Consider the following 25,242-nt stretch of genomic DNA (forward strand, 5'->3'; position numbering starts at 1 on the left):
TGTTAATCTCGTGCTGTATTCTGTTATCACTTGAAATGATGCACCCCAAGATATTTATATTGGTCTACTGTTTCCAGCTGTGTACCTTCCAGCATTATTTTTCCTTTCTTCTTCTGCCTGTTGACAGACATAGTAACAGTTTTCGATTTATTTATTGTTAATCCGTGTGCTTTCAAATGTTCATTCCAGGTGTTCAGCCTCTCTTGGACTTCCTTCTCTGTATTTCCCCAAATTACTACATCATTTGCAAATGCAAATGCATTGATGTCCATATTGTTCTTCTGCTTAATTTCTTTCATGACTTCATCCATGACAGTGATAAAAAGTAAGGGTGAAAGGGTACTGCCTTGTTGCACTCCTTTAGTGGTTTGGAACCAATCAGAATTACCGTTTCCTATCTGTGCGCAACTGCAGCAGTCTTCGTAAAGCATTTTAACTTTCTGGATAAGACCCTTGGGTACATTTTTCTTTCTTAAGCATTCCCATATAGTCTTCCTTGGAACACTATCAAATGCTTTTTCGAGATCCAAAAACACTAGTGTTAAGTCTTTGCCCTTCTCCCAATGCTTTTCTAACAGTATTCTAAGTGCAAATATGAGGTCGGGGTTCTCTAAATCCATATTGTTCTTCCTGTAGTTGTGGTTCTATTATTTTCCTTAGCCTTTTTTCAAGTTTCTCAAATATTTTCAAACCATGAGACAATAAAGTGATTGCTACATTTCTTCCAGCTTCCTTTTTTGAAGAGAGGTATTATTATTCCCTTTTTCCAATCATCTGGGACTTTCCTATCCTTCCATATTGCATTAATTACTCTATGAAGCCACTGTAATCCTATTGCACCAGTTGCTTTGATCATATCTGCACTGACTTCATCAAATCCTGTTGATCTTTCTTTGGGCATACTATTAAGGGCAGTCTCTACTTCCTTCCATGTTGGCGGGCTCTCATGGTCAGGCTCATCATTGCAGCTTAAACTGACCTAAATGGTTACATCATTGGAGTCTTTCCCAGTACAGTTGTATAAATTATCAAAATAGGATTTCATGATCTTCCTTATTTCTGTCTCTTCGCTGACTATGTTACCATCTGGTTCCTCTCTTGCTGTTATGTATTCATTGTCTCTTCATATATTTTGTATTGCTCGGTAAAGTAGTTTAGAATTAGCTTTGCTGTCTTGCTCTAGTTTATCTGTGAAATCAGTCAAGCTTTCTGTTTTTCTTCGGCTACAATTTTCTTTATTCATAGCTTCTGATCTCTGTATTTCTGCTGCAGTTCGTTTACTCTAGATTCATTCCTTTGACTTCCTTTTTGCATTTCTTTGTCTCTGGCTTTCCTGGTTTCATTTTTCACTTTCACAGCAATCTTCACCCGATTGTTCCACCAAGGAGTTTCTTTTGCCTTCATTTTGCTATTAGTTTTACCACAAACTTCTACTGCAACTCTGACAATGCTTTCTTTGAATCTAGTCCACTCGATGTTGCCTTCTTGTAATGCATCTGATGGTAATTTATTGGTCACTTTTTTTGTGTATTCAGCTTGTTTCTCTGCCTTCTTTAGCTCCCGTGTCTAGATTTTTGGTTTCCTGTATTTCTGAGGTCTGTAAATTTTAATGTACTTTATTGTTGCGAGGAGAAGTCTGGTCACTGTCCAGGCTTTCACTTGGTATAACTCTGACAATCACATATGGTCTTTCCTGCTTCATTGTCTGATATAAAATAATCTATCAGAGTTTTAGTATCTCCATTCCAAATGTATCTTGTTAGTTTATGACTTAGCTGCTTCTGAAACCAACTGTTGTTTATTCTCAAGCATTCCTTACACATATATCTAGAAGACTTTCTCCTTCTGGGTTCCTGTTTCCATAACCATGTGGACCTAGTAAATTTTCATATCCAAGTCTGTCTGATCCAACTTGAGCATTTAGATCTCCCATTACTATGATGTTTTCCTCTCTTTCTATAGCTTCCTCTAAATCAGTTCGGAATTGTTCTTTTTCCTCTTCGTTACAGCCAGTCTGTGGGGCGTACATCTGGACTACTGTCAGCACACTCTTGTTAAGAGAGATGTTCAACTTAATAATTCTTTCATTAACATATATTACCTCACTGATGACATTTTTGGCTTCTGTTTTGTTTCCATTCCAATGTAGTTTGTATCCTTTTCTTAGCTTTCTTGTTCCTCTTCCCTTCCACTTTGCCTCACTCAGGCCAAGAATACAGAGGTTCCTCCTTTTTCATATCTATCAGCTCCTTGCTTCTGCCAGTCAGGGTCAGGATATTTAATGTTCCAATTCTGTGTTTGGACTCTTTCTTTTGGTCTTCTCAAAACATCGTACTTGAACATCAGCCTTACGGTCATCATACGTTGCAGATGTTTGAGAAGATGTGTCTATCCGATATTTGTTTTGCGATCCGAGGCTCGTTTTGTAGTTGAAAGCAATCGATATAACCCTTCAGTTGACTTGCTAAGCCTAACACTGCTGGGGATTTTCTGTCAGGGGTATTCTCCCTTAGCCTTTGGCAGTCCCCTACCTCACTGCAAGGCAGCAGCTGATGAATTTATGTGTCATTTCCTACACAAGGGTCACATCAAACCTTCTAGGGGAAACTCCTCCACTCGTTGCTGTTGGTCTTCCCCTAGTTTGTCGGGTTTAGTATCGGCCGCCCAACCCTCGGCCAGACAGTCGCAGGTAGTACCGTCTACTGTAGCATACGGTAGCAGGATCTCTCCTGACCTGAACACTAAGTACAATCAATTTAGTAAACTTAGCGTATCTTAAAATTTATTAAAATCTTCCAGTCCAGAGTTTTCATCGGTTAAATGTTGCAGCTACTTCCATCTGTCCTCAAACACTCCCTAGAGTGGTATCTCCTCACTCCACACAAAGCTATAAGAATGAAAAGCCTTTTTGGAAATCCATCCTACCGGGTGAGTTGGCCGTGCGGTTAGGAGCGCGCAGCTGTGAGCTTGCATCCGGGAGATGGTGGGTTCAAACTCCACTGTCGGCAACCCTTAAGATGGTTTTCTGTGGTTTCCCATTTTCACACCAGGCAAATGCTGGGGCTGTACCTTAAATAAGGCTACGGCCGCTTCCCACTTCTAGCCCTTTCCTGTCCCATAGTCGTCATAAGACCTGTCTGTGTCAGTGCGACGTAAAGCAACTTGCAAAAAAAAATACAAGTGGGACTCAACAGTACAAGTTAGTGGAAGTACAGATCCTAACAAGATAAGTCAGAAATATATGGGTTAATATTAAAAATTATACCATTTGGAGATATTGCATAATGTAATGTATTAGAAGCAACTGATATATGTTAGGTGATATAACAATGTGTGAAGCGGTTTCTGGAGACGAATGAAGTTTCAGATGGCCCTCTAGAAAAATCACTAAAGCCATCACTAAGTCCTTCCCAAATTCATAGTGGTGTTGTCTTGTTGGAAATAAGAACCACTGTTAATTTTCTTGTTCTGTCTGTTCATCTCTGAATTTTCTCTCCATTATCCTACTGCCCATTTCCCTCATATCTTCTCATGTGAATTGGTGTACAGTAGTAAAAAAGAAGCTCAAATACATACTGTCTTGAGCATGTAGAATGACAGAAATTGGAATCTGGAAGTTAATGGATAGGTCCAGATTGTACAATCAAAAAGGTATTTGAAAGTCAAAAAAGGATTTAAGATTATAGATTGTTCTTCTGGCCCTTTGTGACACCATAGTGGGGTGGGGGATGCACACTGTGTTGCACGTATGAAATTGGATCTGTTTTATGACTGGATACCCTTCCTGACACCTACTGTGTGCATTCTGTGGTGGTTAGTAGTATGGTGTGTTGTATATACAGGGTGAAGCGTAATTCGCGCACTCGGGCGTCGCAGCGCGACTCCTCACATGCCAGCAATAAAAAAGTCTCTTACAAAATTTCGTCTTGCGAGTATATCCGGCAGAAAAACGACGTTGAAGAGTAGCAAACTGGCAACACTGTAACCACATGTAGGGTAACTACCTCTGTCAGCAGAAGTTAGTCGTACTGTACAGTTGGTGCAGTGGGTAGAGTTTTTGGTTGGCATGCAGGAGGTCGATGGTTCGATCCTGGGTTGAGGCGCATTTTTTATTTGCTAATTTCTATCTGACATTACCTATTGTAATACAGTAAGACACCGTTTCTGAGGTCACATGTATCCTACATTTACAACATTTTGTAACGCTGAAACAACGTAACGTAAGGCCCTAACGAAATGTAATGGACCTGAACGAGGCAAGAATAATAGTTGGTACTAATCTATAGGACCATTGGAGGAGGGTACAAAGAAAACAGGTTTCACATCTAGTAAATGAGTGGTGTGAATAAATTCACGTCCACAACGTGGAAAGGGCGCCTTTCAAATCTGACAAATGAAAACTATTGTTCATCCATTTCTAGCGTCGTAGTATGTAAGAGCAAATGGTTTCTAGAGGACCCACTGCAATCGCTGTTGACGATTAAGATGCCACATACCATACCACCTGGACTACATTTACGAAATAAAAAACATACGCCTCAACCCAGGATCGACCACTCGACCTCCTGAATGCTAACCCAAAACTCTATCCACTGCACCAACTGTACAGTACGACTAACTTCTGCTGACAGAGGTAGTTACCCTACATGTGGTTACAGTGTTGCCAGATTGCTACTCTTCAACGTCGTTTTTCTGCCGGATATACTCGCAAAACGAAATTTTGTAAGACTTTTTTTTATTGCTGGGATGTGAGGAGTCGCGCTGCGACGTCCGAGTGCGCGAATTACGCTTCACCCTGTATATCATCATTCAGCCAAGAAACTGGACATTTCAAGATTGCACAGATTGTGAAATTATAATCATTTTGCATGAGAAGTCTACTATGTTAACTGTTCCCCAATGTACTGTACAGTGTTTTGAAGAAGAGTTACAGTGGCTTAAACAAAACCCACCTAACTCTGAAGAAGAACATAAGGAAACAACTTTGGATAGAGATTTTGAAAATTACACAACCTATACACCACATCTAATATCAGATGGAGCCTTCTGTTATACTTTTGATGCAGATTATCATACATAATGGTAAGAGGTTCCGGCTCTGTGGCTAAATGGTTAACATGCTGGCCTTTGGTCACAGGGGTCCTGGGTTCGATTCCCGGGTCGGGAAATTTAACCTTAATTGGTTAATTTCCCTGGCATGGGGGATGGTGTATGAGTCGTCTTCATCACCATTTCATCTTCATCACGACGCGCAAGTCGCCTACGGGAATCAAATCAAAAGACCTGCATCTGGCGAGCCAAACTTGTCCTTGGACACTCCCGGCACTAAAAGCCATACACCATTTCATTTCATGGTAAAAGGGTCTGAATTGTTGCAATTCTTCTTTTTTTTTATGCTGGTCACTGTCAAATTTGTATGCTGTAATTTATTTTTACATTTTTGAATGAATTACAGAATAATCTGGCTCCTTAGCTGAATGGTCAGTGTCATGGCTTTCGGTAGAGAGTCTTGGGTTCAATTTCTGGCCAGGTCAGTGATTTTAACTGCTTATAATTAATTCCTCTAACTCAGGGACTGGAGGTTTGTGTTTATCTCAATACACACCTCTGCATTTTCACACAGCACACCACACTACCAACCAGCACAGAAACACGCAATAGAGAATATATTCTTCCACATAGAGTAGGCTTTAGGAAGTGCATTCAGCCATAAAACAGAACAAAGTTCTTATGTGTGACACAGTTTGCTTCTGCGACCTCATTAAGATGTTGGAAAAGCAGCGTAATAATAATAATAAAAAATTGCAGAATGGAAAGGGCTTTAATAATTTTATTCCTGTCACGTCTGCCCAGTTGACTTCCTCGTAAAACAATAATCACTACCAGTAATCAATAGATTTCTTTCCAGCAAGAACTTTCAAATAGTTTTTTTTATATATTCTAAATCCTCATTTTATTCCATCAGAATATGTGCATCCATACTCTGAATTTTATAATTATTTTCATTTATGTAGTTTGTAATGTAGTAAACTTCCTTAACAGAAGAACTATATAGATGTCTAAATAATAAACAAAAGGAGTGACAGACTGCTAGGTACATTAACATATTGTTTTGTTTTGTGTTTTTACTCTAAATCTGTGAAACATTTAGGAAACAGCTATTTATTTTTGTCATAATCTGCAGCTTTCATATCTTCACCATGTGTGGGCTAATATTTACATTGATTTATTTTTTTATTTTTATTTTTTTACAGATTAAGGGGGAAATTGTTCATCCTATTCTTTGTGATAAGAGTGCACACGTTGATGCTCTTGTTACGAAGCAAAAGGTTACAAAACCTCCAAGTCGCCATTCTGTTTCATTTAGTAGACGACGGAAGGGATTATTACCTTCATACTTTGCGGATAAACCAGTCCCGCTCTCCGAAGCCTCGACTTTGAATCGGACATTGTTGAAGACGCCTGTTAATGGTTTTCCTCCTTCAAGAGGTTCATTTGTTCCATCTTCTGTGCAGAGTACACTGTATACCCTGCTGTCTCGTCATCCAGAGGTTAGTGAAATGTTTTCTTTATGAATATTTCCCCTTTGTCTATCTTACAGTGCTATTGATATGCAGGGTTATTTTAAGTTCTAGCATAAAACTGTCTTATTCTTCAGTGAACAGACATACCACAACCGTATCAATATGAAAAGACATAAAATCTTCCCAGTTTCACTTGCACTACAGACTTTTAGACAGTGTTTTTTTTTATTTTTTTATTTTTTTATTAGGGTTGTTTATAGTCGCTTTAACTCCAAGGTCTTATCGCGACTCTTACATATGATTACAGAATAATGGTAATAATAATAATAATAATATTGTAATTAAAAAAATGTAAAGAAAAAAATAAGTATAATGTAATTACATTTTGGAGTGCAAGCCAGTGTCTTTGAGGAAGTTGATGACTTGATGACTCAGTGCTGGAGAAGACAGTGTCAGTTCCATTCCTTTAGGTATGTTGTGGTGTTGGCGCCAATGGTCATACAGTTGACATTCTGAGATGATATGCTTGACAGTGAGAGAGCAGTTACATTTGCTGCAGGTGGGAGGTTGTTTCTTTTCTAGGAGATAGTTGTGGGTGATCTTCGTATGTCCTATCCTTAGTCGGGAGATTAAGACTTGTTCATGTCTGGTGAGGTTTTGGAGAGGATATGTTCTTGTAGATATCATTTCAATTTTTTGGAGGTTGCTAGGGGAAGTTTTAAGCCAGTTCATTTTCCATTGTTCGTGTAGTTTGATTTTGATATAAGCGATGATATCAGAATGTGGCATGGCAATTTGACGGTCGTTGATTGGGAGACTAGTAGCTTCTTTTGCTGCTTGATCAGCTGATTCATTGCCTGGTATTCCTCTGTGAGATGGTATCCACATAAAAATAACATGTTTTCCTGCGATCTTGATCTTGTGGTACAGCATTTGAATTTCTTTAACAAGTAGGTGTGTTGTTGATGGATTTTGTATTGAAGTTAATGCACTTTTGGAATCAGAGAATATTATGAATGAGTTATTGTAGCTTGCTTTTGAAATATGAATCATGGCCTGTTTAAGAGCATACAGTTCACTTGTAAACACTGTGAAAAGATCTGGTAATCTATATAGCTTACTATAGTCTTTATATTTCACTGCACAACCATTTCTCTCATTGAATTTTGATCCATCAGTATAAATTGCACTATATGATGAGTATCTATTACAAATTTCATTAAATAACTGTTGGAATTTTGCTGTGTCAGTTTGAGCTTTAAGGTTGTTGTTCAATTCCCAGTTGACTGGAGGCAAATGAGTTTTCCATGGAGGGGTATCTAGTGAGTTGTGTGGAAATAAAATGGGTGGAAGGCTGAGGTTTATTTCTTTGAGAAGATTGGATATTCTGATGTTAAAGGGTTGGGGTTGAGATCCAGTTAGTTTTCCTTTATGTCTCTTTGAAATTAGGTGGTTTTTCAAGTGTTGGTTACTTGTACCAGCTATCTTGAGTGCGTATGTCAAACTCAGCTGTTTACGTCTGATTTCAAGTGGTGGTTCGTTGGCTTCAATCTCTATACTAGCTATGGGGCTGGTGCGGTGGGCTCCTAGGGCAATTCGAAGAGCTGAAGATTGGATGGTATCAAGGATCTTAAGAGTAGATGGTCTGGCAGAACAATATACTATACTGCCATAATCCAGTTTGGCTCTGATTGTGGCTCTGTATGTGTTCATTAGGACATGGTAGTCTGCTCCCCAGTTTTTTGCTGAGAGAATTTTCATGATATTCGTTCTTCTTTGACACTCGTCTTTAAGATTTTTAAGGTATGGGGTCCAGGTGAGCTTGTTATCAAATAGAAGTCCTAGAATTTTAATAGTTTTAACTGATTCAATTTTATGGTCTTCCATATATAATTCAGGGTTAGCGATAGTATGTTTATTTTTGGAGAAGAGAATACATTTGGTTTTAGTTTTAGAAAATTTTAGACAGTTGTAGAGGTCATACAGAACACATTGCAGCATATCTTTAATGTATCCCCACATAAAGAATTACAAGATTTTAGTATGGTGATTGTGGAGACCACAGCAAAGTTAGTAAAGTCTAATTTCCGGCATGACTGCTCCATTGTCTTGGTCAGGTAGTACTGTATTGAGGTATCAAGGAAGATCCCTGCAGAAATGTAGAAAAACACCATGGTGTTGAAATATATTCTTCCTGCTGAGGTTTCAGCCATACTTGAGTATCACCAGGTAAAATGGTGAGAAACAGTCAACTCAGCGAAAGGAATTGCCTTTGCTCATTATTCAAAAGGGGTTCTTTTCAGGTGGCTTTCTTGAATGCTCCCGGATGGCATGCGAGTTTTCTATGCCTCAGATCCTAATGTTTTAACAATTTATATTCTTACTGAAATGGAAAGTGGCTTGAACAGAAGCCTGCAAGCAAAACTATCTTCTGCTGATCATTCCTATATTTCAGTGGTGTTTCAGTATGGGCCCTACCCAGAGTTTGTACAGCACGCAGGACTTAACTCTTCCATAAGATGTGCCACAAGATGGTTGAGGTGCCTGCAGTTCTTAACTAGCACGTATTGTGTTTATTTATTTATTATTTGTTTTATGTACAATATATACACGAATAATCCCCACATATATTTTTCAAACCTGGCAGTGAAAAGTCAGGTTCGTGTATTATTTACATCCAGGTTGGTACGTTGCTACTGACTTACAGATAGAAGTTGGAATTTTTCCTCCTGCTATGTTGGCAACTCTGTTCCCGCCACAATCAAGAAGTGTGTCGCATACGTAACACGTCATTTGTACAGTGTCAGTCAAAGTAGTAGGAGGTGTTAAGTGAATTGTCGTTACAGGACATATTATGATGGAGGAAGACAAATTGGTAACCATGCTGCGGGAAGATAGTTTTGTTGAGAATTGTGGTACGGTATGTGATAGGAGGGAAAATAATAGTCTTGAACAATATACTGTAACCGCTGGCCATTTCATGGACAAAAGGCAGAGTTTCCAGAAATTGAAAACAGGATATACCGAGCTCGATAGCTGCAGTCGCTTAAGTGCATCCAGTATTCGGGTGATAGTAGGTTCGAACCCCACTGTCGGCAGCCCTGGTTTTCCATGGTTTCCCATGTTCACACCAGGCAAATGCTGGGGCTGTACCTTAAGGCCATGGCCGCTTCCTTCCCATAGCCCTTCCCTGTACCATCGTCGCCATAAGACCTATCTGTGTCGGTGCAAAGTAAAGCAACTAGGGGTGGGGGGAAAACAGGATATGAGAATGTGACTGAAAAGAGGCAGTTAATGTGCAGTCTCAACTAAAATGTGTCGGTTGAAAGCTAAATTACAGGGTGTAAGGCTAGCCATGGGTGTCTCACATTTATTTTTGAACGAAATAACTCCAGTTTTTGTAAGGAAACACTGTGCAACATCTCCCAGTCATTTATAAAGAAAATGTAGTGAATTTCTACAGATTTATTATCGGTTTGTGCCAGAAAAAATTGTATGTACTCTCACAAATTGGTATGTAGAACAGATGCCAGTATATTTTGAAATGCCAGTGGAGTATAGGCTTCTAATGAAGCTTAAAACGTGAGGAATTTGTTCTCTATGGCTTTTCCCACATCCTTGTGAGGTCATGAGTGTGAACCGCATCGCACATTTGGATTTGGTCCTTTTTTACGGCTGCGTACCCTTCCTGACACCAATCCTATGTGGAAGGTTGTATTCACTATTGCGAGTCTCTGTGGTGGTCGGTAGTAAGGTGGGTGTGTGGGTGTGAAGGAGAGCATTTGGGGACAAAGATCGAACACTCGGTGTCCCTGAGACAGGAATTAAGAGGAATTAACCATACATAATTAAAATCCCAGACACGGCTGGGAATCAAACTTAGGACTCTTCAAAACACAGGCCTCAGCACTGAGTATTCAGCAAAGGATATGTGATGAATTGCTTCATAATTTTTATTGTACTCTAGGAATTACAGTTTTCAAAATGAATGTTTTAACAAAGCTACACAAACACAACAAACTTTATAATGGTGCAGGATCGTTGGCAGAGATAATTTGCTTATTCATGTATACAGTAAAACCTCATTAGTGCGTTCCACATCATTACGTTTTCCTGCTTAGCACGTCGTAAAAAGTCCCGATTCTCATCGTATTAAATATGCATAAAAATACCTCACCTATCACATCACGATTTTTTGCTATTACCACTTAGTATAATCAGATTTTTCCTAGTCCTGAAAATGTTATTTGCCATTCCTTGTGGAAGGAACGTGATTTTCAACTTCGGTAAAAGACTTTGCTGCAGTTGTGTGATAACTGGTAACGGCCTTGAATTCTTGAACTTCACAGGATAAATTACACCTTCGGGGAGCAAACCATTAGCCTCAGAAATGCTCAGTTTTGCTTGCTGTTTAGCAGTGAAAGTGCAGAATAACACAATGCGCCCGTTTTGTGCTTATATTTTGCATTCCATTCAGAAGTAAAATGTATTTCATGTTTAGTTGTACAGTGACATGTAGCGAATATTTGTTGCGCGGTAGTCTTCATCTGGAACATAATCGCATAAGTATGGATACAGAAAAAGTCTTGAAATTCCTTACTAATGAAGACAAAATTAAAGTCTGTTGGCGAGTCGACTGGCATCTACATGAGTTGGCATGAATGTTGAAAGTTGCACCTTCCAGTTTCGACTCGATCACTCAAATCGATCTTGGTTGGTCGAACTTTAGGTAGATTCAAAATGATGGCCAAAGTTATTCTGTTGCAGTCGCTCATCGCAGTGTACAACGTCCAATTCATTGCAAGCTGTCCACTTCATGACTGTATCAATGAGTTAAATCAACTTATTAGATTAAATTATCACCTAATCGATCTTTTATTACATGCCTTTGGCAAAATTATAAAAACCATAACAATCACAGTACATGTTTCGACCACTTAGTGGTCATCTTCAGCTGTGTCCAAAAAACCTTAGATGATAATACGTTAATAGTAAGCATCTTAAAAACCTTGATAAATTTTTCCCTTGGGAACTTTAAAAACTATTACTGTTTAATATTGAACGAGGAAAGGAGGGGAGGGGCTGGTTAAGGGTTGGATAAAGATAGATGGAGTATACTTAAAATTAAAATCCGTGTCTACAATGTGTTAAAACTTATTCTTCCAATGAAACATATTGAAAACATCTTTTAAATATCTATCGTGAAGCTCTTCTATTTGATCACTGAATGACTTTGAACTTATCTATATATATAAAATAAGAGTTTTGTCTGTACATTGCTCATAATTTGAAAAGAATGGTGTTTCTGTATCGGTCATGTCCACAGTAACAAGAAAATGCATGTTTTACTTTTCTGTAATTTCTGTCTGTCTGTCTGTATGTATGTACACGCATCACGAGAAAACGGCTGAAGATAATTTAATGAAAATCGGAATGTAAAGTCGGGTGATGAGCCGCTACAATCTAGGCTATAAACTATTTTAATCACGCTGAGTGAAATGGTAGTTTAGGGGAGGGCCTGAAATTTAATTCTCAAATATTTATGTGATTAGTGGTCGTGTCTTAATGAAAATCGGTAGACAAAGATGGGAAATACCGTAAGTCGCTACAATATAAGCTATATACGCTGAGAAAAATGGTAGTTTAGGGGAAGGCCTAAAATTTAATTGTCAAATATTTATTGTATTAGTGGTCGTATCTTCACAAAAATTGGTATACAAAGTCGGGGAATAGGGCGCTATAATCTACACTATCAATAATGTTATTCATACTGAGTGAAATGGTAGTTTAGGAGAAGGCCTGAAATGTAATCTATATATAAAATAAGTGTTTTGCCTGTACATTGCTCAGAATTTGAAATGAATGGTATTTCTGTATCTGTCATGTCCACAGTAACAAGGAAATGCATTTTTTACTTTTCTGTAATGTCTGTCTGTCTGTCTGTCTGTCTGTCTGTCTGTCTGTCTGTCTGCACACGCATCACGATAAAACGGCTGAAGAGAATTTAATGAAAATCAGTATGTAAAGTCGGGTGATGAACCACTGCAATCTAGGCTACAAATTATTTTATTCACACTGAGTGAAATGGTAGTTTAGGGGAAGGCCTGAAATGTAATTCTCAAATAAGTTATTTATGTTATTAGTGGTCGTATCGATAAATACTACATAACTAACATAACTTTAGTTATGTCGTAAGTTAGTAGTAGTTATGTAAGAAGTTATTAAATTTCCGATCACTTATGTCTTATACATTGTTACCGTACCGCATATAATCAGAGATATTCATGAATTTGGATTTTTGTTACTAAGTCCATATCAGCGCCGAGTTACGAGAAAATGGGTAAACAGAATTTAATGAAAAATCTGAGAATAAGGAACTACAGTCTACAATATAAATAATTTTGTAAGACACCCTAATATCACAGTCGAAAGAAAACTAATGTGAAGGTCTGGAATATAGAAAGCTCATAAACTTTATCAACAATAACATTACATTGACCATTGTTTGTTGTGATGTGCTTTTTGTCTTCTGTTGTCTCTCATCACCAATAGATAGGATTACTGCAGCGTACAGAGTTTTTTTAATTTGCTTGATGTCACACTGACACAGGTAGGTCTTATGGCGACGATGGAATAGGAAATGAATAGTGGTGTGAAGGAAGCGGCCTTGGCTTTAATTAAGGTACAGCTTGGTGTGACTGGTGTGAAAATGGCAAACCACGGAATACCATCTTCAGGGTTGCCGGCAGTTCGGTTCGATTCCACTATCTCCCGGATGCAAGCTCACAGCTGCGCGCCCCTAACCACACGGCCAACTCGCCTGGTCGTACCATCTGTAACATTGGCGGGAAGTAGCTGGGGAGTAAGATAACTTTCTTCTTTAGCATGCCATTCCTCTAGTTCATACATTTTCTGATATATCTGGTACGTAACACACTGGTTCATCATAATATTCGAGCTATTCAATCCCTACTTTGAGGCACTGATTGGAATGAGTCGTGTGCATATTTAACGGAATAATGACAGAGGAGTGTTCACGGCAGTCTGCGGCCTGGTTATTCCAGCTCTGGAACTTTTGACTCTTAGATCGGCACCTTAGTACTGTTCGTTGAAAGTGAGAAAGTGTGCGGGTTTTCATTTGATCGAGTATTTTATAACATTGCTTTCAATCGCTACATTCCTACTGACGTTTTTGTAATGACCTATGTTGAATTCAGTTACGAAAACCACCAAGTCAGTCTTTCTGAGAATCCCGTAGCGTAGCACGGATACATCAGCTAGTATACAATAAAAGTCAATCCGTATTGTAGTCCTCAAATGATTAGTGTTCAAAGGGTATGTTGAGAATCTTCCTTGAAGGCTTCATTTAAACTGTACTGGAGTGCTGTTAGAAGCTGTTTGATTTACTGTTGTTTCAAGGTAACTTCACTGCCGTGTTGGGTGGAATAGCGGTCTTCTAATTGCGCAGCTTGCCTCACGATCTGCAACCAGCAGAGGGAGCGAATAATTAATGAAGTATGTCAACATACATTGATTTCAAATATAATATGTATCGCGGAAGGGATGAAAATTAAAGCTTAAACTCGCCTCTTTCTAGAATGGTGTCTTTAATTCCCCGCTACCTTGAGGATGTGTCTATGTACTCGACCTGGTGTAATAGCGATGTGTCACAGCCTGTTTATGCACACAGTTCAGCGGAGAGAGAGGAGGCAAGGCTGTGTCGTCATTTGTTGCATCTTGTGAGGGGGCGGGTTCTAGCTGTGCTTCGTGATGTCATATTTGAGCATTTTACTTGCTGAGTTTATATGGTTCCTGTTTACCCATTCCATAAATTTACGTATTTGCTCGTATGGGGGGTTCCTTTGCTCATTCATTTCATTTAGATTCCTGTCATTGTTCTCTAGTTTATCGAGAAGAATGTGAATATTTTCTAGATTGTTCATGAGACTTCATTAATCCTGCTAATAATTTGAAGGTCCTGTTTGATATTAGTAAATTTCTCTCAATTGAAAAACACATATGTGAGACAATCTGGGAGGAGTTTCTTAACCCATATGCACCCCTTTGCTCTGACATTGCTAGGAATCTGCCAACTTTTTAGTATGCAACCTGGGTGTTGCAAGCTTTCAGTTAAAACAGTATAGTGGGTGATCAACTGCGTGTATTATCACGGGACCTGTTTTATATTATTGAGAAATTCCACATTATTGCTCATGACACAAAAAACAGAACAATACAGAAATATAACACCCAAAAAGCCCTTTGAAATCTTAAATTTTTCATTAACTTATCTCACCTCGGAAGTTCTTTAGTGTGTGTTATGGCCGTAATTTTTGACACGATCCTAACATTTGCCTGAGTTTGAAATTAGGAAATAATAGGAAACCAATATGACATGAGTCTAACATTTGCCTGATTTGGAAATACGGAACTAATGGGAAACAAATCACGAGTAAGCGAATGATGACATTCGAACCTATATCCCTAATACGAACTTACAGCCATATGTCTCACTCGGTGTATTATTATTATTATTATTATTATTATTATTATGAAAATTCAGTCTGAGGATCGGTGGTAAAGTGTTCACATCAAGGTACGAAGATCGTAGGTTCAAATCTGGCAGTCGCAATCGGATCTTGAGGGGCGGGAGAAAGTTCATTCGGCATTCCATGTCGTGCGATATTACTACGTGAAAGATTTCTGGTGATATATTTCGTGTTCATTCATGCACAGAATCACTAATAACTTCCTCCTCACTAACACTGCTGAAATCAGAGCCTAAAACAAATATGCTTTGAATTTTCACTATTACTGAGCATTTCGCACGAACAAGCAAGCAACTTCCTTCTCAGCCATCTTGTCAACAACAGAATAGAGATTTTTTCGATCTATATTTTAATCAATTCTCTTTGTCAAAGAAGCATACCAGAGCACTCTGGTGACACTTTGAGACACCAAGAACAGATTTCAATTAGAAATGTTTCTGGAAAAAGCCAACGATGTCACAAATGTCTCCAATATGCGACCTTGCATCCCGGCGTACTAGTCCGCTTGTGGAGTCCTGGCCCAGCCGCTCTAGTGCGTACCAGTCCGCTTGCGGGTGCATTGGGGTTAATAAGATATCAGGAGCACGTCAGTGCAGAAAAGTACAAGAGGTTCTCTGCTATGGGAGCTCATATGAGAGAAGCAGGTCATAAATTTACCAACATCAAACAGGACCTTCAAATTTTTAGCAGGATTAATAAAGGAAGTCTCTTGAACAATCTAGAAAATATTCACATTCTTCTCGATAAACTAGAGAACAAAGACCGGAATTTAAATGAAATGAATGAGCAAAGGAACCCCTTATGTGCATATACGTAAATATATGGAATGGGTAAACAGGAAACATAAACTCAACAAGTAAAATGCTCAAATATGACATCACGGAAGCACAACTAGAAACCCCTCCCCCTCACCAGACGCAATAAATGACACAGCCTTGCTTCCACTCTTTCCGCCGAACCGTGTGCATAAACAGGCTGTGACACATCGCTATTACACCAGGTCGAGTACACAGACACATCCTCAAGGTAGTGGGGAATAAAAGACACCATTCTGGAAAGAGGTGAGTTTAAGCTTTCATTTTCATCCCTTCCGCGACACAGATTCAATTGAAATCAATGTATGTTGACATACTTCAATAAATTTTAGCATCCTCTGCTGGTTGCAGATCGTGAGGCAAGCTGCGCAATTAGAAGACCGCTGTTCCACCCAACACAACACTGAAGTTACCTTGAAACAACAGTAAATCAAATAGCTTCTAACAGCCCTCCAGTAAAATGAAGCCTTCAAGGAAGATTTTCAACATATCATATAAACACTAAACATTTGAGGACTGCAATACAGATAGACTTTTATTGTATATAAGTTCAAGTCATTCAGTGATCAAATAGAAGAACCTCTCAATAGACTTTTAAAAGATGTTTTCAGAATGTTTAATTGGAAGAATAAGTTTTAACACATTGTAAACACTGATTTTAATTTTAAGTATACTCCATCTATCCTTATCCAACCCCTTAACCCCACCCCCCCTACCCCCCCTCCTTTCCTCGTTCAATATTAAATAGTAATGATTTTTAAAGTTCCCAGGGGATAAAATTATCAAGGTTTTTAACATGCTTACTATTCATGTATTATCATCTATGGTTTTTTGGACACAACTGAAGATGACCACTATGTGGTCGAAACATGTACTGCGATTGTTAATGTTTTTATAATTTTGCCAAAGGCATGTAATAAAGTATCGATTAGGTGGTAATTTAATAAGTTGGTCCAATTCATTGTCAAAGTGTGTGACCAGAAAAATAATGTATAATAACCCATTGGTCCGACATAAAAAGCTTTCTCTAGCATTTTAGAAAGAGTGCGATCTGCAATATTACTTAATGTTTCCTATGAGCCCCGTTCAAATGTTTCCATATTTGTTGTTTAATGTTTTCAGTGCATTATTGTTACGTTATAAGCCCCAGCGGAGTAGGTTCTCATATTTTTGTCTTATGTTTCTTCACCTCTTGTAATACTCTCTTCTCATAGAGTTTCACTGTACCCGTGGATATACGATGTAAAATCTCCTTATGATGGACAAAATCATATTTGGTGTTTCTATATCCCTGTTGGATAGTTTTTATTGTGTATTCAGTAGTACGTTTTCTTGCTTAACACGTTCTTTTACCTTGTCCCCTTTAGAAACGTCTTAAGGAGGTTTTACTGTATTTGTTTTTTAAATTTTATTTGACAATATTCGCAGGTTAGAATGTTTCCACGGTCATGTGCTGAGACCTTGGGCAGCCTCCACTGTTTGCAGCTTGAAGTTTGTTAATGAATGTGAATGAATGTGACATATAGTTACGTACATTACATTGCCATGTGCCTAAGGTTTGGTAATAATTTGTTACAGGGTGTACGATTTCAGGACATTCAAGCAGATGTATGTTCTAAATATCCGTTAGACAAATATGATATCCATAGTGCTCAAGAATTGGTAGAACTACTTCCTCATCTTGCCAAGATTTCAAATGGTCTTGTATACCCTGCTGTAGAAATTCGGCAAAGAAGTTCAGGTTGGTATTCATACGAGACAAATAGAATTGAGAAGTCATTTGGCAGTATAGTAAGACTTCCACATTAGTGTGTTTCATACTTAAATTGCTTTCCTGAGGTCTCAGCTAAGTTCCTTCACTTTTCATATTCATTTATTTGAGCTATAGGTTTTCTGTTTTAACATGCTTTACTCTGACCAAAATATGGTTTCCGATTGAGATAGCTAAAATTAAAATTCAGGAAACTCAAGCGTCAAAAATTACCAGTGTTTCGCCCAGAGTGCGGCATGGGCTCATCAGTTGGATACTGCACCTTTTCCAAGACACTTTCCGGCTAGCACGCCGGTAGCAACACCACTGCAAGCTATACATGTGATAAGCACAATGCAGTGCCGACGTGCTAGGGGAGAACTGCATCTCCACTTACGTCGGCACTGCATTGTGCTTATCACATGTATAGCCGGAAAGTGTCTTGGAAAAGGTGCGGTATCCAACTGATGAGCCCATGCCGCACTCTGGGCCAAACACTGGTAATTTTTGACGATTGAGTTTCCTGAATTTTAATTTTATACTTTACTCTGATGAGCTTCAATCTGAAAGTAGAGCACCCCTTTTTTTTGCTACACCTTAGCTATTTACAGAGTACATAGAAGCACCCTCACTGAATCTATTAGAATCTAGTTCAACCTGTTCCCACTAATGGTGCAGTCATAGCACTCATTGAAGATGGCTGCTGTGCTTGAAGTCCGTTTAAAGTAAGTTGCTATTTTAGAGTTCCTATGTTGTACAAATGAGACTATGAGAAACATTCTCAAAACTATTTAACTAGTGTATAGAGATGATGCTGTCAGTTGCAGTACCGTTAGCTATGGACATACCAGGCGAGTTGGCTGTGCGGTTAGAGGCGCGTGGCTGTGTGCTTGCATCCTGGAGATAGTGGGTTCGAATCCCACTGTCGGCAGTCCTGAAGATGGTTTACCGTGGTTTCCCATTTTCACACGAGGCAAATACTGGGGCCGTACCTTAATTAAGGCCACGGCCGCTTCCTTCCAACTCCTAGGCCTTTCCTATCCCATCGTCGCCATAAGACCTATCTGTGTTGGTGCGACGTAAAGCCACTAAAAAATAAAAGCTATGGACATATTATGAGTATTATATTTTGTACACTGTTTGACAGTCATGGAGATGATTTCCTGTAATTAAGACAGACTGCACGATTTTGAACCAAAGATGAAGAGGCAATCAGTTGGGGGGTATTCTGCACCTCCATCTCTGGAAAAGAAATTTAAAGTGGTACTTTAAGTTGGAAAGGCAGTAACTACTTTTCTTGGGGATTTGGAGTTATTCCTTCTTTTAGACATGGCTCAAGCAATCACTATTAATTCTGATGCATATGTCCCAATCCTAAAGAACCTTTATGCTCGACTGAATCGTGTAGTACCCCTTTGATCTAGATAGTATGTTTCGTTGTTCCACAAAAGTGTTCGACTACACGTTATTCAGAAAACAAGGGACACCGCCCAAACACTGTGATGGACAACATTGCACACTCGTGATACAACCCTGATTTGGCACCCTCTGATTTCCAGATCTTTGGTTGCTTTGCAGAGAGATTTGATCCGAATCCAAGACATTTACCTCACAATTTCATGTGAAAAATCAAAGATCTATTTTTTTATAATTGGTTTTACGTTGTACCGACACAGATGGGTCTTATGGTGACGATGGGATAGGAAAGGCCTAGGAGTGGGAAGGAAGTGACCGTGGCCTTATTCAAGGTACAGCCCCCAGCATTTGCCTAGTGTGAAAATGCGAAACCACGGAAAACCATCTTCAGGACTGCCGACAATGGGATTCGAACCCACTATCTCCAGAATGCAAGCTCACAGCTGCGCGCCCCTAACTGCAAAACCAACTCCCCCGGTCAAGGATCGTTTTACAATCACGTCCTAACCACTGGCATGTAATTCATTCTTAGTGTGTAAAGTTGTTCTTCCTAAAGATGAAGAGTACCAAATACATAATAGACTTGTGTTTCAGGAAGGGGTCTTATTCTTCGTCTATTATCTAGCGTTGTCCCACAAGGGCAGGGTCTACACTTTAGGTCCTTAACGACCATTTTGCACAGTTGTGGACATCGCTTGGACTCAAGCCAATAGCCCACATATTGTCTTGTACAGCATGTAGCCAGCGCATTTTTGGTCGGCTTTCACTTTACAGAGGTAAAAAATTGTGTGTATCCTCCTAATTCAGTACATCATATAATTCTATCATTAGATGGAGTAATCAAATTCACACATATTTCGGCTCGTTTGAGCCATATTCAGTGAAAAGAAAGGGGAGTGGGTTGAAATAATTTACATAATACAAGCTAAAAAATGCCTAAAAACATAATGAAAAAACAAAAGATAGACATGACAGAAACAAAATTAGCACAATATACATTTATATCATCATGTGGAGCAAAAAGCAACTCGCTGGGATATTCAGTGAAAACAAGGGTTAATGCAAAACATAATTGAAACTTAAAACTGTGTTAACCTAACAAGAAAAGAAATGAAAACGATATAGATGGAAATGAACAACAAGTGCTCATAGTAAGGTTGCAGACCTCTTAGTTTATAAAATATTGGATGAAACAGGATGAAATCACTGTGTCGAAAATTCACGCCGAAACTCTGTCTTTGTAAAAACACCTTCACATGGAATGGCTAGGAGGGGAGTGGGAGTGAAAAAGTTTGGGAAACCCAAGCCTGAGATAACGTGCAGGAGAAATGCCTGTGACAAGTGATTGAAGAACGTCGATGAAATTTAAAACTTTAGAACAGTAGCATTCTCAATATCTTCTCAATTTGGCTGTCCCATTCTTGATTATTGTTTCATAATGTTGGCTGGTTGGTTTGCCTTGTTATAAAAAGTCGGAAGGGCCGTGACATAAAATTGGGAAGCTGTGTTAGAGGAGATGACAGATCTATGGTAAACTGTAAGTGACTTAGTGGAAACCGTCAAAAAAGTTCCAATCTGTAATGGGAGAAAAATTAGATTGTATGAGAAACTTTTGCTGATAAGTAGGGACCTGAAAAAATCCATTTGCGATAAATGCAAATTTTTTAATCTTGTACTGAATCCAAGCCTACGGTCATTCTAATGTGGAAAAAAAATCAATTTTACGCATAAATAGAAGTGCGACAAAATGCGAATTGTGACCCAAAATGCGAAATTAGTATGAATATGCGATTTTGGTGTGAATTCTGTGAAAATGTGCTATTTTACTGGTGAAAACAACATATTTTGGCAAAATCGTCAGAAATACTCAAAATATGATCATAAATGTTTCGACCGTTCTGATCGATGAAGAAAAGTAGCCGATCGATTGCTGCTTGCTGACTTGAATCAATGTTTACAATGGGAATAGCAAGCGGAATAAGATCTGTATCGATTTATTATTGAAATGTAAATCGAGTGTCACGGAAATAACGAGATAGACGCAGCGTTGTTTTCCTGTTCAGAATTTGAAACTAATGAAAAGTAGAAAGTCGAGGGATTGTTAATGTTATGGGGCGCACAACAAAAACTGCACACGAAAGGGCTCGGCAATATGTAAAGGATGGTTTATATGGCACAGATTCAGAGACTGTGTTTTGCAAGTATTATAATTGCCGAGTTGAGTGGGGAAAAAAGGATAGCATTGTGAAATACATTAAATCTGAAAAACACATGGGTAAGCGATGCGATAACGAAAGTTCAATCCCTACTGCTAGTACGTCTCAAATAGAAATGGGGAGATTTTGAACGAGTGATTCATAATGAACAAATCATTGCACCGAACGATTGAATCATGATTCAGCAAACAAAATGAATCGTTTCGTTTGTGAATCGATAGAGAGGGAGCCACAACTCTTTCATTCCAATCCATATCGCCAAGTTTACTTCAATGTTCCCGTTTCCATTCTCGTGAACTAACGTGTGGAACAAGGCCACAAAAATGCTCATAGGCCTATTTACTATGTCAGTTTCGATTGTCGCATAGTTTAGAATGGTAGCTACTTAAGTTTGGAAAGGATTAGTCGGAGAGTTGTATAGCATTTTTCGACTGTAACCTCTGAAAAGGATATTACTCTTGTTAAAATTCTAGCAATTCCCTTGTAAATTTCACTTCATGTAACTTGTAAAGCAGGAGCAGTTACAAAGAACATAACGGAATGGTTCATCTGAGTCCATGGTTTCGCTTTCGGCTCTCCGTCACGTGGTAATCGAATGAACGAATCATTTTGGTGAATCGTTTGAATGAATCGTTTCTTCTAAATGAATCAGATTCCCCATCTCTAGTCTCAAAGAAAGCAATCTTCTGTGCTTACACAGTTAGATAGTTGTAAAAGATGAAAAATTTCCAAAGATAACTTCTCGAAATGCACAGTTGAAGTATTTGCCAAAGTGAATATACCTCTGGAAAGCTGGAAAGCAAAGAGCTAAAAGCCTGGATTACTGAGTTTTCAAATGAAGAGCTGCCATGTGTGAGAACTCTATGTGAAGTATATTTACCGGGTAAGTGTCGATTTCATTGATCGGGTACGGTTTAGGTATTACGACATCGAAACCACCCGCAAAATTGAAGGATATCGAATTTGAGTGCGATTTCCATATTGAACTATCTTACCTGTACCCAATTGATCCAGTAATTTTAAATTATTTTGTTATAATTTGAGTTCTTTCTGCCTTTCTAGAAGTTGCATCTGACCACCAGAAAAGGACAGCAGAGGCTCTAGTGGGAAAGAACATCAACATACTCTGTGATGAAACTACAGATAGAATGGGCCGTTGTGTTTTGATCATCATATTCCAAGTCCCAGTCGGATCGAAAAGAGAGCTGCACGTTGTTTCTGTGAACTATCTTGATACAGGAAATGCTACAAACTGCTCTCGTGCTGTTTTAGAAGCTCTGCGCAGTTATAGTGTACCATATGATGCAGTTAAAGTGTTTGTTAGTGAAGTGCCCCGTACATGACCCGGTGTTATGAAACATTAAGTGTGGTCATAGGGGATCATTTAATGCATGTACAGTGCTGGGCACATAAGATCAGCTTGGTTGACAATAGTTGGGTTGCAGTGATGTCAGATTTAAATCATGTGGTTGCAATGATGAAATCTGCATTTTTGAACAAAAAAAAAGGAAAATATAATTATTTACAATTCTTAACATCGAAGTATGGTGCTTCAGAGGAAGCAAAGCTTTTTCCTTCACCTGTCATAACCCGATGGAATAGCTGGTTTCAGGCTGTCTTCTATTTGAGTGCTTACTTTACTGATGTTACAATTTTCAAGATGTCTGGCATGAAAGACATCAACAGCTGTGGTATTAAGTACCTGACTGATCTGAGTGACCAAGAAGTGAATAGGCTTCACTCCCATATGGTTTTTGTCACAGATCATGCAGCTGTATTGGTTGACCTCCTTACTGAACTTGAAGGGTCTCTGTATCCTACCTCTCATCTCCTTTACCCCAAACTGCATAATCTCGACGCCAGTTTTACCTTAATTTGTGAGGGGAATTTTTCTGCGGCAACTAATGATGCTTTGATTAAGCTCACTCCTCTACAGGAGACTGCATTTTGTCAAAGCTGCTCATTCTTCACAGTGCAAGCTAGCCACAGTGAAAGCTAAAGACCCCAACCATAAGCATTTTGTGTCAATTTCTCAAGCTTTGTATCCAAAAAATATAATTTTGAATAACGCTGATAGATGAGCTTGAGAAATTTTTTGGAGTAATAGATCTCTCACAAAACGATATCTGGTCTGGTTACTGTTCTCTGAAATATGCAATTCAAACCCAGATGAAAGAAAGTGAAAAATGTGATGTCATGCTTGCATTAGACAGAGTTCAGCATATTTGTTAAATACTGTCTTGAGTTGTTGTGGACCCCAATGAACATGTAGATGGCGAGCGCGTGTTGTCTCATTGCAACACAGTGGTTACAGACAGACGGTGCAATTTGAAAATAAGGAATGCCGAAGTACTGACAATGCTTTAGTTTGAACAATGAATTTGTATTTTGTGTGAACCAAGGACAATAATTGCACTTCATAAACTTGGAATCTTAATACCATGCGATTATTTTAACTTTGTAAATAGATGCTAATTTTAGAAAAAAATTGATGCTAATTTTGAAACAAATAGATGCTAATTTTTCAGGTCCCTAAAGAAAAAAGTGTGAAATGGGTGTGAAGAAAGCCTTAAACTTAGTGTTTAGAAGGTGGTTGTCCTCTCAAACGGATTGGTCTTCTCAAAGTAACGGTCTCGTTCGCACGAGTCTATTGTTTGCTCAGCTGTGTTTGCGAGGATGGACGGAGCGGAGGGGGAAGGGTAGGTGCAGGGCTGGTGGGGAGGGGGTGGTGGTGGTGAGTTGGAGAGATGGAGGTGGGGTTTATTTATATTATGGAAGTTCTGACAAATATATGGAATGAATGGGTTTTTTTTTTTCGTTGACTTCATTTAAATTGTGAGAGGGGTTCATAAACTGATCGAAATCGATGTGGATGCTCTCGAGAACGTGAGCAAGGTGCTTTTTTGCTCATAATGCAAGATCTTAAGATCTTTATCTACTGAAGCGTATACATGGCTGGCTGCTTTATGATGTTAACTCATAGCTGAAAAACTATTATATTTCAGAGCGTTGCGATGTTCGGAGTATCTTATGACAAAATTGCGGCCTGTTTGACCAATATAGCCAGAATTACAGGATTGGCATTCTAATTTGTAAACTTTGGAGTTCACATATTTATTATTTATTATTAATGTTGTTATTGTTGACAGTGTGTGGATTGAAAATGAGTTTGGAGTTGGTGTGGGAAGTTCTATATGCTTTGATGTGTTTTTTTTTTTTTTTTTTTTTTTTTTTTAATTATAGAAGTTTTCTTCAGAAGCGGAATCTTTTTCTAGGGTAGTCTTGGGTCTTCTCTTATATCTATTGATGATTCTACTGAAATCATTGTGTTCCGCAATATTGTAAATAGTATTACTGTAATTTCTTTTTTGTAATTCTTGCGAGATAATGGAACAGTTAATGCTCTGAGGACCATGTTATTGTAAGCTGCTTTTTTATGAATGTCTGGGTGCACAGAGGTTTGATGGATCGTATTGATGGTGTGGGTGGGTTTCCTGTACATATTGAAGGATAAAGTGTTGTTGCTGTTGCTCATAATGGTTAAGTCCAGGTAATTAAGGGCAGTAGTGTTTTCTGACACTCTGGTGAATGTTATATGAGGGTCAGTGGAGTTGAGAAATTCAAGTACTGTGTTGCTGTTAGTAACGTGGGAGTCTAAAATAACAAACGTGTCATCTACAAAGCGTGTCCAGTGTTGAATGCCGTTAATCTTACCAATGATTTGAGAATGCTCTATATGATCGATGTAGATATCCACAAGGATTACTGAAGCTGGTGACCCCATGGGAAGACCGTATCTGTTGGTAAATGACATTACTGTTCAATGAAAACTTCAGAATCCGAATAAATTCATCTATTTCGCCTATACTTAAATTGCTGAATTTGGAAATATTGTTCCTCATCAATTGTACGGTGCTGTTAATGGGAACCTTAAGCATACATGTTAGTAATAGCAAAAGAATGAAGAGTGTG

General features: G+C 38.6%; 1 protein-coding gene across 2 annotated transcripts in view; it reads left to right on the forward strand.

Moving 5' to 3' along the window:
- LOC136858067 (uncharacterized) overlaps positions 1–25,242 on the forward strand; it is a 579,094-nt gene that overhangs the window by 61,858 nt on the left and 491,994 nt on the right. For both annotated transcript variants that reach the window (XM_067137317.2, XM_067137318.2), the window contains exons 4-5: positions 6,255–6,551; positions 17,467–17,629. In XM_067137317.2, coding sequence (XP_066993418.2) covers positions 6,255–6,551; positions 17,467–17,629 — 460 coding nt within the window. The remainder of the gene's footprint in view (positions 1–6,254; positions 6,552–17,466; positions 17,630–25,242) is intronic.

This window comes from Anabrus simplex, chromosome 1 (assembly GCF_040414725.1).
Source record: "Anabrus simplex isolate iqAnaSimp1 chromosome 1, ASM4041472v1, whole genome shotgun sequence".
NCBI classification, from domain to species: domain Eukaryota; kingdom Metazoa; phylum Arthropoda; class Insecta; order Orthoptera; family Tettigoniidae; genus Anabrus; species Anabrus simplex.